The sequence below is a fragment of the Rattus rattus genome, chromosome 7, assembly GCF_011064425.1.
Source record: "Rattus rattus isolate New Zealand chromosome 7, Rrattus_CSIRO_v1, whole genome shotgun sequence".
NCBI classification, from domain to species: domain Eukaryota; kingdom Metazoa; phylum Chordata; class Mammalia; order Rodentia; family Muridae; genus Rattus; species Rattus rattus.
Genome location: NC_046160.1, coordinates 82,959,828 through 82,973,517, shown reverse-complemented (window position 1 = coordinate 82,973,517; position 13,690 = coordinate 82,959,828). Strand labels below are relative to the sequence as shown.

General features: G+C 43.0%; 1 protein-coding gene across 1 annotated transcript in view; it reads right to left on the bottom strand.

The window, feature by feature from the left end:
- Positions 1-375: 375 nt before the first annotated feature.
- Klhdc2 (kelch domain containing 2) overlaps positions 376-13,690 on the bottom strand; it is a 14,587-nt gene continuing 1,272 nt past the window's right edge. Inside the window, exons 2-13 of the mRNA XM_032907858.1 lie at positions 11,524-11,603; positions 9,236-9,353; positions 7,345-7,460; positions 6,944-7,025; positions 6,343-6,426; positions 5,278-5,358; positions 5,041-5,099; positions 3,804-3,913; positions 3,409-3,481; positions 2,188-2,275; positions 802-854; positions 376-683 (exon numbers count right to left, since the gene is read on the bottom strand). Coding sequence (XP_032763749.1) covers positions 560-683; positions 802-854; positions 2,188-2,275; positions 3,409-3,481; positions 3,804-3,913; positions 5,041-5,099; positions 5,278-5,358; positions 6,343-6,426; positions 6,944-7,025; positions 7,345-7,460; positions 9,236-9,353; positions 11,524-11,603 — 1,068 coding nt within the window. The 3' untranslated portion in view covers positions 376-559. The remainder of the gene's footprint in view (positions 684-801; positions 855-2,187; positions 2,276-3,408; positions 3,482-3,803; positions 3,914-5,040; positions 5,100-5,277; positions 5,359-6,342; positions 6,427-6,943; positions 7,026-7,344; positions 7,461-9,235; positions 9,354-11,523; positions 11,604-13,690) is intronic.

The following is a 13,690-nucleotide window of genomic DNA, read 5'->3' as shown; positions in this document are numbered from 1 at the left end:
TAGAGGATGACTGATTGAAGACCCAGCCTTGGCTACCTAAGGGTAAAGGCTGAAAATGTAGCATCTTTACATTTCTACAGACACATCAAAATTATCAAAAGATAAATGTAAAAAAATGTTATAACCATTCTTGGTATAAAAGTCAATGCAGGGGCTGGAGAGATGGCTCAGCACTGGCTGTTCTTCCACAGGACCCAGGTTCAGTTACCAGCACCCACACTGCAGCTTACAACTGTCTGTAACTCCAGTTCCAGGGAATCCAACACCCTTACGCATGCAGGAAAAACACCATTCAGTATACATAAAAAATAAATCATTAAAAAAAAAAAATGCCAACACAGTGATTTTTTTTTTTAACTCTTAACAATAGACAGGTACTGGTGTTAAATACATTTATTGTAAACTTTAGACACAAAAATAGGTTCTCTAGGCCATTCACATGCACATAAAACCCAGAAAGCTGCAAACTACAACAATGATATAATTATACAAAGGATGACACTGACAAATACAGGGCTGTTTTCCATGCAAGTAGACCAGAAGTATTATCTACAAAGCCTTATGATCCAGAAGTGTTGTTACTACCAAACCTCTGATTAACACTGTGAAGTAAGTGTTTTGGAAGGCAGCTCCACGAGTTGGCTAGCATTTCTTTAAAGCAAATGACTGCTTCTAAGCTTAGCCTAAAAGTGGACAAGGAAAGTGAAAATAATTTTACTAAGTAGAACATTAACTTGAATGAAGACTAATCATTGCCTTTAAAAAATCATACCTGGTGCCAAATACCTGGTAAGAACTTACCGTACAAGAGATTTTGGTTGGACTGAAAATATAAGTACTTCGTTACTGTGTGCCTGAAGAAAAAAAGAAGGAACAGGTAAAATGCAAGTGCTGAGAGCAGGCGGGTGTGGGATACTCTGTAACCTCAGCTCTAGGAAAGGCAGGAGTACTGGGCAAGAGCGGGACCAGAGCTGGGAATGTAGCAAGTGCTACCTAGCACGCACAGGCCATATGCGCAGGACTAAGCTGTGCAGAAAAGGGGGCCTGGAAAGAGATGGCTCAGCTGGTAAGAGCACTGGCTGCTCTTCCAAAGGACCTGAGTTCAGTTCCAGCACCCAGTTGGAGGCTGTTCACAGTCACCTGTAACCTCCCTCGAGGGGGGAGATCTGTCTTGGTACCCTCTTTTGGTCTCCATGAGAACTGTACGGTACGCAGACATACATGAAGGGCTTTGCTTTCTTCATTGTTTTGTTTTTTTTAATGAGTTTTTTTTTTTTGAAGATTTATTTGTTTTATATACATGAGTACACTCTAGCTGTCTTCAGACACCCCAGAACACCAGAAGAGGGCATCAGATCCCATCACAGATGGTTGTGAGCCACCATGCAGTTGCTGGGAATTGAACTCAGACCTCTGGAAGAACGGTGAGTGCTCTTTAACCTCTGAGCCATCTCTCTAGCCCTTTTTCGTTGTTTTTAATTTAAAAACAAGCTGAGCTGGAGAGATGGCTCAGAGGTTAAAGAGCACTGACCGCTCTTCCAGAGGTCAAAGTTCAGTTCCCCATAACCTCATGGTGGCTCAAAACCATCTATAATGGGTTCTGATGCCCTCTTCTGGTGTGTGTGAAGAAAACTACGGTATACTACGCATACATTAAATACATAAATCAAAAAAAAAAAAAAAAAAAAAAGTGGCAGTGATGCACTCCTAAAGGAGGCAGGCAGATCTCTAAATTCAAGGACAGCCTGGTCTACAGTCCAGGAAAGCCAGGGCTACACAGAGAAACCCTGTCTCAAAAAGCAAAAAATACAAAGAAAAGCAGGACTGGAGAGATGGCTCAGTGGTTAAAAGCACTGAGTGCTCTTGCAGAGGTCCTGAGTTCAATTCCCAGCAACCACATGGTGGCTCACAACCATCTGTGATGGGATCTGATGCCCTCCTCTGGTTGACTGAAGACAGCGACAGTGTGCTCGTATAAAATAGACCTTTAAACAGATACTACGTTCAGCAACCTTCACCTCAATGGATGAAAGTTTCTCGTCACCAAGGATTAGATCCCCAAGACCCCCATGGACAGAATTAGCTATAAGAGTTGCCTTCATCCCGTGGCGCACGTGCATATATGCCTACACACAAAAAATGTTATTTTCCAAAAACTATGTTCAGTAGCAGTGAAGGTGTACTTACAGCTCTATGATGGACCAGCAGATTATTGGCACAACCACCAAAAACAATTACTTCTCCCTCATCGCTCGCACAAGCTGTATGCCACAATCTGCATGCAAACAAAAGCCAGACGTCAACGTAAGTGATCACTTTAAACCACACTGTAGACCTGGTGACAGACTAGAGAGTTCAAGGTAGTTCAGACCACATATGGTAAGAAATCGGAGTCCATGGAAAAGCAGCTTTTTTTAAGGTCAGCCTTGGTGTCGCACACCTTCAATCCCAGCACTCTGGAGGCAGAGACAGGTGGATCTCAGGGAATCCCAGACCAATCCGGTCCACATATGTTCCAGGCCAGCGAGGGCTACATAATGAGGTATTATCTTCCTCTTTTTTAAAGATTTATTTATTTTATGTATAGGAGTGTTCTGTCTTCAGACACACCAGAAGGGTCAGACTCCACCACAGATGGTTGTAAGTCCCCATAATGGGGCACTTTTATCCAAACAAGTTAGGTCTTTGTTTGCAATTACAAAAAGTTCTTATGGGGGCTAAGGAATGGCAAGGTGAGTTGGCCTCACACACAGTGTCTGAAACACTGAAAATTCCAAAGCTCTCTAAGCTGGATAGTTGTATAGAAAGGTCATTTCTGCCAATGTCTTAGCAGCATGACTACTTGGGCTAAAGGCTTGGATGAAAAAAATTGAAGCTGGAATATTTAAATTCCCTTTAAATACCAATGCTAAGTATATACCTGCCTATAGCAATTTCTTTTGAGATTAAGAAGAATCTATCTGTTTAAAAAAGGAAAAAAAAAAAATCAACTCTTTAGTGTCTTACATAGCCCAAAGCTGGCCTTAATCTGATCCTCCTGCTTCTGGATTCTAAGGGCTGGAATACAGGCATGTGCCTCCCTACCCAGCCCTCCTCCCACATGCCTTTGAGAAGTTTGACTTACGCTTCCTAGAAAAATGCTGCCACCAAATAATGAGCAGCTCTTGGTTTGACGCCCCCCCACCCCATGTACACTCTGAAGATTATTTTACAGCATTATCAATGTTATTCACATAGATAATGGGAAAGCAAGCTTCAGACAGTTAATGCTAGTTGGTTTCCTTTTTGGAAGTATGATCCAAATCTTAATAAACACCAAGACTTTTCTAAGAATGTTGGATAAAATCCAGCCAAAGCATCCTCAGTTCTTACCAGCCCAAGAAATTACTCCTTTCAGGTAGCCCATACCTTGGTTTTTCAACATAAGGATGATTAAACTGAATCCATTCATTTTTACTGATGCAGTAAGTCCAGGCATCACCTGATTAAACCAAAGAAAAGGCTATGAAGTATGTTCATTCTGTCAGTGTGGCACTTAAGGACACAACTTTAGCAAGAATAAGGAAGTAAGGCCACTGCACATGCAAGGTTCAGCAGGGATTTTAAGAGCTCCAAGTCACCTTTTTTTTTTTTTTTCCAGGTAAAATGTATTTGGGTCATAATATGTGTAATTATAAGGTGTTACAGATCAAAATTAATAAACCAGCCTGAAAGGACACAGCTAGGATTGAACTTCATTGAGTAGTATACTGCTAATGGATATTATGATGCGAAACTAAAATCCATATATTTAAAGGACTCACTTAGTGGCTGCTTTTCAGTGGTAAATCCTCCGAAGAGAAAAAGATGGTCTGAAGAGACTGGTGTCAGTGAGTGCCAGGAGCGGCCAACAGGGCATATACCTTGTGGAATTCTAAAAACAATAAATAGTTACAATATTTGTTTAGAGTCTGGGTGATAACTCAGTCAACAAAGTGCTTGAGAACCCAAGTTCTATCCCTAGACCCCACAAGTACTCAGAAGGGGCTGGGGCAGCTCTGACACATGCTTGCAGGCAAGCCCTAGAGTGCTGGCCTATCGTACAAGGCAAACACCAGGCCAGGAGAGACCACGTCTCAAAAGGAAAAGTCACAAGAGACGGCCACACTCAATCCTAGCACTTGGGAGGTTCCTGAGGTAGAAGATCTCCTCAAGTTTGAGGAGAGCACTATATACTACGTTAACTTGTACTACATTGTGGGATCCTGTCACCAGAACAAAAAAAGCACCGTAAAATAAAAAAGGTGGGCAGCCTTTTGAGCATACCACATGCACACATAATCAACCTTACCCATGAAATCTATGTTTAAAGTAGATACCAGAGAGAAATGCTGAGGACGTCTTTAAAAATACAGGTGGGGTACTAGGAGAAGAAAACCTGACAAGGCTTCCTAGGGTCTCTGAGGTGGCTCAGCAGGAAGTGTCTGTCATAAAAGCATGTGGACCATTCAGACAGATCTCAGCGCCTACTTAAGTAGCAAGGACGTGGAAGTCCACCTGTCACTGCATGAGTGACACTCAGTGCCACTTAGAAGGCTGCAGTGAACTCCAAGCAAGCTGGTATCGAGCCATGTTGGGGCGCTCTGGGATCAGTGGAGAGATCCCTTCAACTGATACAGTTGACAGTGCTTGAAGACCCTCCCAATGTTAGCTTTGGACCTACACCTATACACACAACATGCACCCACACACATCTTGCATCCAGACATGCTAAAAAGAGAAGCCTCTCTCAGTATTAACTACATACTTTATACTGAACTATGTTCTTTGAAGGCAGAATCAACTTTAGACATTTTCTTTCAGCAAACATTGAACACATGCTGTATGTACCAGGCACATAGTTAGGGAAACTGGAAATAAAAATAAAATTCCTTCCTTAAGGACCCCAGTAAGGTTTATTTAAATCCAAAGTTACAGAAACTTGAAACACATTCATTTCATACTAACAGGGAATGGGGTTGGGATCTGAAATGTATCTTAGATGTCTAAGGTAATACCTACAGTTCATTCCACTCCCATGTGTCCAGATTAAGATAGTGCAGATCATTCATTCTAGCATCCTAGAAGAGAGTAAGTACGAGTTACCATGTGACGCAGCCAAAAGCAAGCCATTAAAACCTGTTTCTAGGGGTTGGGATTTAGCTCAGTGGTAGAGCGCTTGCCTAGCAAGCGCAAGGCCCTGGGTTGGTCCCCAGCTCCGGAAAAAAAAAAAAAAAACAAACCTGTTTCTATACTCACTCGGTATCTGCCACCAAACACAAAACCCTTGTTTCCAACAGTTGCACAGGCATGGGCAGCACGAGGTGAAGGTGCCTTGCCCTGTTAAAAAGGGAAACAGCTTCACCAATGTGAACTTTATAAAGAGAGGGGAAACACCAGTGTTTTCTGAATATGGGATATCCAGATACTCCAGCACTAGAGAGCAACAGTGTAAAAGAGTTAATACCTGTTGGGGGTTGTCCTGGTGCTGCTATGTATTCAAATGCTAAATGCTGGCCCTGAAGATCTGGTTGCCCTGACAAGCAGATCCTTACACACACCAAGGGTTTCTATGGAACCCTTGTTCCCCATTTAAAATGACTGGTCAAAGTAAAGTGGCTACAGTCAATTACTGGGGACAGGCAGGAGAGGCAGTTTCAGTCACCGGGCTGTAGGTAAGGACCAGGAAAAAGGATTAAGGGAAGGAGAGAGGAGGAGGAAGGAGTGCAGAAGGAAGATGGAGAGACAGAAGGTCTCCATTAGACATGATGGGCCAGGTAGAAGCACATGGCTGAAGTGAAATGAACCCTGAGGACCCCCAGGAAAACTCAAACTGCAAGGACCTGGGAGGCCCAGCTGGGGAATTAACAGATAGAATAGACTGGGGGGTTTCCCCCAGTGATTGTGCCAAGCTAAATAAATGAATCATAGCTTAAGCCTCGTTTATTTGGAAGCTAATGGGGATAGAAATAATTTAATTACTTTACAGATACCATGACTGAGTATTTTAGTATTTCTGAGACTGTTACTGAACAAACTGGTTAGTATGTAAGGAAAGTTGTTTTAAAATGGCTGGTACATTGTATAGTATCGTTAAAAGAAAAAAACTTAATCTTTAACTTTTTATTTAAAGCTCAACTTAATTACTAGCAAATGAAAGTACAACACAAACTATATACCTGTTAAACTTCTAAGGTTTGTATTCCTTGGAAAGCAATACAGCTACAGCCAGCCTCATTTCAGACAAGAATGAACTGTCAGCCTCAGACTCCTCCCGACTCTGAACCCCCTTGACTAAGCCCACGTCATTCTTTAGTGACTCACAGTGGTGATGGGTTGGCTCCAGGCAAATGTTTCAGTGTCTAAAATATGGACATGATCATTCCATCCTCTTGGATGACTTGAATTCTACAGAAAAGAATCTATGTTATTTTACAAATACTGTATTTTACAAATTATGCAACTCTTTTTTTTTTTTTTTTTTTTTTTCTTTTTTTTCGAGCTGGGGACCAAACCCAGGGCCTATGCTTCCTAGGCAAGCGCTCTACCACTGAGCTAAATCCCCAACCCCAAATTATGCAACTCTTACTGGCCCCATTTATCAACAAAGACAATGACAAAGCTCCAGGTGAAATGTAACCCATCTCTGTAAGACAGCTCAGCAGGGGTAAGGCACTTGCTGCCGAGCCCAGACCCCATGGCATGGGAAGAGAACCAATTCCCCCAAGTGATCTTCTGACTTTGACACGCGCACTGTCACCTGCGCTGAGGTGTGCACTCATACATACATACAAAAGTAAAATTTCAAAATTACAGAAAGGAGAAAAAAATTTCAAAATTAATAAAAATTTCAGAGAGCAAAACAAAATAGATCACATTTTCAACATATCAAGGAGGCCATGTGCAAGTATGAAACTTTACTTACCCAAAAAGATGTTTCATCAAATTCAAACGTTCCCAATACTTTATCTTCAGGTAAATATCCATAGCCTCCAAAAAATATTAACCTGTTTTGTATAAAACCAAAACATTAAAGATTTAAGTATCCATAAACTAGAAACAGGAATAACATCTTGATATATGGAATGAGTTGAGTACCCAAGTATATGAAATTATTCAAATAATAATACTTAACATGACAATTAGTTTTCAGTTACTAAGTGAACTCCTGTATTAATTTACTATGTGATACACTCCATGCTGTTTTCTAATGCTGACTAGGGCACTTACAGGATAAGTACATTCTGCACACACACACACACACACACACACACACACACACACACACAAAACCAAAAAACACCAAACCTATAGCTTCTAACGTACTTGTTTTTATATACCCAGACACCAAGTTTGTCCTTTGATGATGGAGGAATTCCTTGGCAATCAATCCTTTCCCACTGTAATACTCTGTCTGCAGACCTTGAATCCAGCATGTAGAACTGTCAGAAGCAACGATTTCAGTTAGTCTTGTTACATAGAAAATTAAGTATTGGCATTTACTTTTACTGTATTTTGTCATAAAGGTACCATCTAATCAGTGCTGAGTCTGACTGCAGATGGGCTACCACCCTGGTCTGGGTAGGATTATGAATTTATAACAGACTGTAAATTACTTAAATCAGTAACATCAAAAATATATAGTTATAATTGTTTTCATGAACTACACTTCTGTGTCAAAGAAACTGGCTATGTGTTCACATGTACCAGCACAAGCTCCCTATCCTGCCCTAACTTTAGATAAGTGCTTTGATTTACTGTTTTTTAATTAATTAATTAATTGATTTATAGCAGGACCATGTTTCAAAAAAAAAGAAAAACTTAGGCTCTTGAAATTTAACTTAACATGTCTTCTAAAAGTTAAAAAAAGAATCAGCCAATACTTAAAAGGTTAAATACTCAAGAGTTGACCAGATGGCCCAGTGGTTTAGAGCACTGGCTACTCCTCCAGAGGATCTGGGTTTGACTCCCATCACCCACATGGGAGCGCATAGCAGTCTGTAACTACAGTTCCAGGGGATCTAATACCCTCTTGTGGCCCCTCAGACACGAGGCACACACATGGTGCAAAAGGACACACAGAAGCAAAATACCCTTACACATAAAATAAAAACAAATCAAAAAAAAAAAAAAAAGTTAAATACTGGTCTAAGGCAGCCTTGAAGCCAGGCAACAGACCTCACAAAGCTCACCTCTCTAAGACGCCTGCTTCCCTTCTGGCCAGACTGAACCCCAGCCAAGTCAGTGCTATTAATCATTCTGTCCCCACCCCGGGATCCAGCTCACGCCTCCTGAGCCTTTTCATGGTGCACCCACGGATTCCCTCCTGGATCTGCGTTTGTCTGTCTAAGACAGGATGGTCTGCACTTACGTGACAGTACAACACTCCATCCGTGGATCTCAGAACCACAAAGTCACCTGACATCTTGAATAACCATGCCTGCAGGTCTCCACACTGACTTCCTACGATTCCAGCTCTGTCTATTGAGTAAGCACCTGTTCCACCCCTCCCCCACCCAACGTCAATCACTTCCCTGCAGTCACACTTACCTCTTCACTCAGGAACTGCCTCACCCGTCCCTTCTGTCCCATTTTCAACTCTGTACTCTGCATGTAACATGTTTACTAAGTTGCAAAATCAGTGAATTAAATACTAGTCTACCTATAGACTATGGACCGTTGTGAAGCTTCATGTGCCTTTTACTGACATCTTTTTTCCTATTTGGAAAAAAACCATGGACAAATCAAAGCAGCACTTGCCTTAGGGCAGCATTATAGAGAATTACTGTTTACCACCTTCTTTCAATATTAATTTATCCCTATAACCCAGTTTACCTTTCCCCTTCACTCCAAACCCTTTGTCTGTAATGATCTTTCAAAACGCTTTCTTTTTTTTTTTTTTTTTTTTGGTTCTTTTTTTTCGGAGCTGGGGACCGAACCCAGGGCCTTGCGCTTCCTTGGCAAGCGCTCTAACCACTGAGCTAAATCCCCAACCCCTCAAAACGCTTTCTAATTAACCCTCACCTGCCACCCAGGGTTGTTAGGAGATCGAGTAATTGAGAACACCAAGCACACACACCCTGGAAGTTACACACAAAGGCTGCTGGCTGGCACTGGTTTTGACCAAGGCCCAGTAAACAGGAGTAGAGAAACTACTACACACACACTCAAGCGGTGTCGCATACACGGTACGTACAGTAACCCTAGCAACACTGACCTTGTTTGTGTTGCCTCTGGAATGGTGGCCTCCAAACAAGTACAGCACCCTGTCTACGCACACAGCACAGCTCCCAGACATGGACGGGGGCACATCACCTTCAGTGTTGATTTTCTTCCTACAAGGAGGAGGGTTAGATGCTAAAGTTCCCAGAGGAAAGAAATACAGGAGTTATTGACTTATATCCCCACAATGAGGAACAGGCACCTGATGCTATCCAGGGTCTCTCTCTCTCCCCTAGCTTTAAGATAACCCATGGGATCAGTTCCTCCTTAGTAACCTGTGCAGACAGTGGAGGATGGCCTCACACCAGGCAGGATGAAAGGCTCTGAGAAGCCCTCTGTCCCTCGAGCCATCTGTCGAGCTGTTTGCTGTGTATTTATATGATCTTAACTGGCTGGGAGGTCTTTGTTTTACACTGATTTCTGTGTGTGTCTGGGCACAGGTATGTCACAGCGACATACGGAGGCCTGCATGTGCAGGTGTAGGAGATTCCCTGTCACATGCTCTCCCGGGATGAAAACCTGGGCTTGACCACCTGCTGAGCCAGCTCCATGGCCCTGTCTGGTTTTAAGTAGGCCAAGGACCCAAAAGGAAAACTCCCCATTCCTAGTGCACATTAATTCAACAGACATGTTTTATTAAGTTACCCAGAACTCACAGAAATCTGCCTAATTCTTCTTCCCTAAGTGTGAGAATGAAATGAATGTGCCCATGCTCAGCCCCAGAGAGCTACAGTGGTAAAAGTACACTCAGGTGTCCCAACGACATCATCGGTGGTCGCTTTCACCTTTGCTTAGCTCGAAGTTTAAATTAATTGGCTTGTTTAAATTAATCTTAAGCTTAAATTCTTCTTTTGGGAATTTTCCAGTCCTTTAGAAAAAAGATTAGGGCTGGAGAGATGGCTCAGTGGTTAAGAGCACTGACTGCTCTTCCAGAGGTCCTGAGTTCAAACCCAGCAACCACATGGTGGCTCACAGCCATCTGTAATGGGATCTGATGCCTTCTTCTGGTGTCTGAAGACAGCTACAGTGTACTTATATATAATAAATAAATCTTTAAAAAGAAATTAGCAAATGGCACATATTAACTGATTTATTATTATAAAAATAGTAGTGACCTTCCGTTAACCACCCTGGCTTTAAGATCAACAGTGAAACAGTAAAGACTCCTCAAGTAAAGACAGTAAAGTCTTCATGAACAGGGGAACACGTTTATACACCCCCAAACGCTAACCCCCAACTTTGAGAAAGCCAGAGTCTACTAACATACCCTCGACTTGAACTGCTAGACAGGCAGAAGACCCTGAAGACCCTCTCAGATATTACCAGCTCATTTTTGGTTTCTTTTGTTATTTTTCAAGACAGTTTAACTGCACAGCACTGGCTGTCCTTGAACTCACAGAGAGAGCTCGGCCTGCCTCTGCCTCCCAAATGCTGAGATTAAACAAAGGCATGTGCCACTACACCGGGCTCGTTCTTGTTATTTACTGCATGGGTGTGAGTGTTCTGTCTGCATATCTATGTCTGTGCACTGCTGCATGTGCAACCTGCTGCTCTCAGAAGCCAGGAGGCGGCATCAGGTCTCTGACTGGAGGTAAATGGTTGCAAACCACCATGTATGAGTTCTGGCGGTTGAACCTAGGTCCGCTAGAAGAGCAGTCAGTTCTCTTAACCACTGAGCCATCTCTTCATTCTCTCAATTTAAATAGATCTTTTTTTTCTTTTTTCCCAATTGAAAAATCAAACCCAGAACTTCATAAGCAGGTGGGCAAGCGTTTGCCACCCACCTATTAATGCACTCCAGAAAATACAACTTTAAAGAAGACTTTTCTCAAAACTTCTTTTAAGCAGATAAACCATGCAGAATCTAACAATTATGGCAAACTAAAAACCTCTTTTTCAAAATACCAACCAGATTTGTAGCACCTTCCCAACCCAGGCTCTGTATTATCTACTTGTGGTCCGTTGACCAGGCCTTGACTAGAGGCTTCTAAGATCATGACAGTATCTGTGTGTACTAAGTTCAGCGGTAATCCAAACCAGACCACTGTTTCCAGAAAGGAGAGCTTAGTATCCTTAATTACTCAGAGTGGGGTTTTAGCCAGGCACTGTGCCACGTGCCTTTAGTTTCAGTGCTCTGGAGGCAGACAGAGGCAGGGGGATGGATCTCTGAGTTTGAGGCCAGTCTGGACTACGCAGTAAGATCTAGGGCAGTCAAAGCTATACAGAAAGGAAAAGCATCCCCACTTCCTTTGCGACCTTAGTTGAAGGTTAATATCCAGTTACCATCTTCCAGTCTCCATGTTGTAGATCCACAGTTCTTCTCTGGGCAGATAGAAGTCATAGAGTCCTCTCACTTGATTACTCTATGACGAATAAGAAGATTACAAACGTTAAGTAACTGACATTTTCTTTTGCGTTTGCACTAGTGTGTCAGGGTGTGTAGGTAACATGGCGGCAGGGTGTCCTGGTGCTCTGGTGTGAGCTCTCCTTCCACGGTTACACCCCAGGGTCTGGGGATCACACTCAGTTCATCGGGCTTATGCATCGAGTGTGCTATGCACTGAACAGTTCCTGGCCCAGTAACTCACACTCAACAGCTCCCTGGTGCGGTAACTGATATTTTTAAAGGCATTTCCTGGGTTCTTTTTCTATCTTATTTGAGATACTATTCATGATACTAGTCATATCAAATTAAGTGAGGAACTATAAGGTGGCAGTGTTAACAAGGTTGAGAACCACTGCCTTGGGGGCTCCCATGGGGCCCTTGTACTATTTGCAAGGGTTGTATCAAAAGTTGGGCTGCAGATCTATCTGCACTAAGCTTTTTTGTATGTGCCTGGGCCCTGACCCCAACCATAAAATTATTTTTGTTGCTACTTTGTAACTGTAATCTTGCTACTATTATGAAAACTGTGTTTATTACAGTTGTGTGATGTAAATAACCATTTTCCAATGGTCTTAGGCAACCCCTGTGCAATAGTCACTCAACCCCTTCCCCCAAGGGAGTCACACCTACTGGTTTCCAGCTGCTGCCCTAAGTCTTGCTGTAGGGGTTGGGGATTTGGCTCGGTGGTAGAGTGCTTGCCTAGCAAGCGCAAGGCCCTGGGTTCGATCCCCAGCTTCGAAAAAAAGAATTAGGGAAAAAAAAAAAATAGCCTAAGTCTTGCTGTATCCTGAACAGACCACCACGGCCCTGATTTCAGTCACCTGACTTCGGAGGACGTGCAGCCCCACCCATGCTAACACACTGTTCTAGCCAACCTTCCCTCTTTCACCCACTCATTCTGAGGGCAAAACTGCAAGTGTAAATATTGAGTCTTCGTGACAACTGTGATTTTCTTGTTCTGGTCTTCGTCCCTTCAGGTGTTAACGCTAACAAAGACCCAGTTTACCAGATAGCCTCAAATTCCCTTATTTAATCCTAACAAAGGGTTATTACAAGATTGTAGAGTAAAAACAATTTGCCTTAGGTTATTCAACAAGCAGTGCTGGGACCAGGCATCTCCCTTCCCTGTGCGACTGCCTTATTTCACTCCTGGATCCTCGCTGGCCACTTTCCTCACATTGACAAAATACAATAAAAACTGGCCTTCACTGGAAATAAGTGGCTTTTAATCCGTTCCGTGATGGAGCAGCTAGCCATATAACTCTCCCTTCTCCTCTTGCTGAAAGGACCTTATAAACTGACCGGCAGGAATTTCCCACTCTGACAATTTCTCCGTACAATAGAGAAGGGCCCCATCCCCACATCAACACTTGGGTGGTGGAAACAGCAGGATCAAGAAAAGAGCCCAAGGGGTTGGGGATTTAGCTCAGTGGTAGACCACTTGCCTAGCAAGTGCAAGGCCCTGGGTTCGGTCCCCAACACCAAAAAAAAAAAAAAAAAAGCCCAAGGCCAAACCCCATGACAGCATGGCTCAATGCTAGTTTTCACAAACGGAATTACGAACAACATATTTCAGACCAAAGTGTGATTGACCAACAGGTCTATCCTCCTCAAAGGGGATTTGCATTGTGAAAGGTTTATGTATGTATATAAGCTTTGTTGGTAAGCCTGTCTGTTTTGGGCGCAGTGCCCAAAAAGGCCAGAGGAGGGGGGCGATCAGATCCCCTGGGACTGGAATTACAGTTGTGAGTCATGTGGGTGCTAAGAATCCAACCCAGAAATGTGGCCAACCTTGTTAACCACTGAGCCACTTCTCCGTCTCTGGAATGTTATGTTTTAATAATGGTCCTGACATCGACCTCTAAAGACCTAGTCCCTGGAAAATAGGAACAGCAGGATGCATTCATTCACGCTGGCAAGATAACTAATAGTTGAACCAACGAAAGTATGGGGGGTGGGGGAGGCGCAGTTGTCTCAAAATGGCCAGCTGTGATCAGGTCGTCAATACTATAAGCTACTGTTACTAGATTCCTGAAGCAAACGACTCCCAGCACTGGCGCAGAG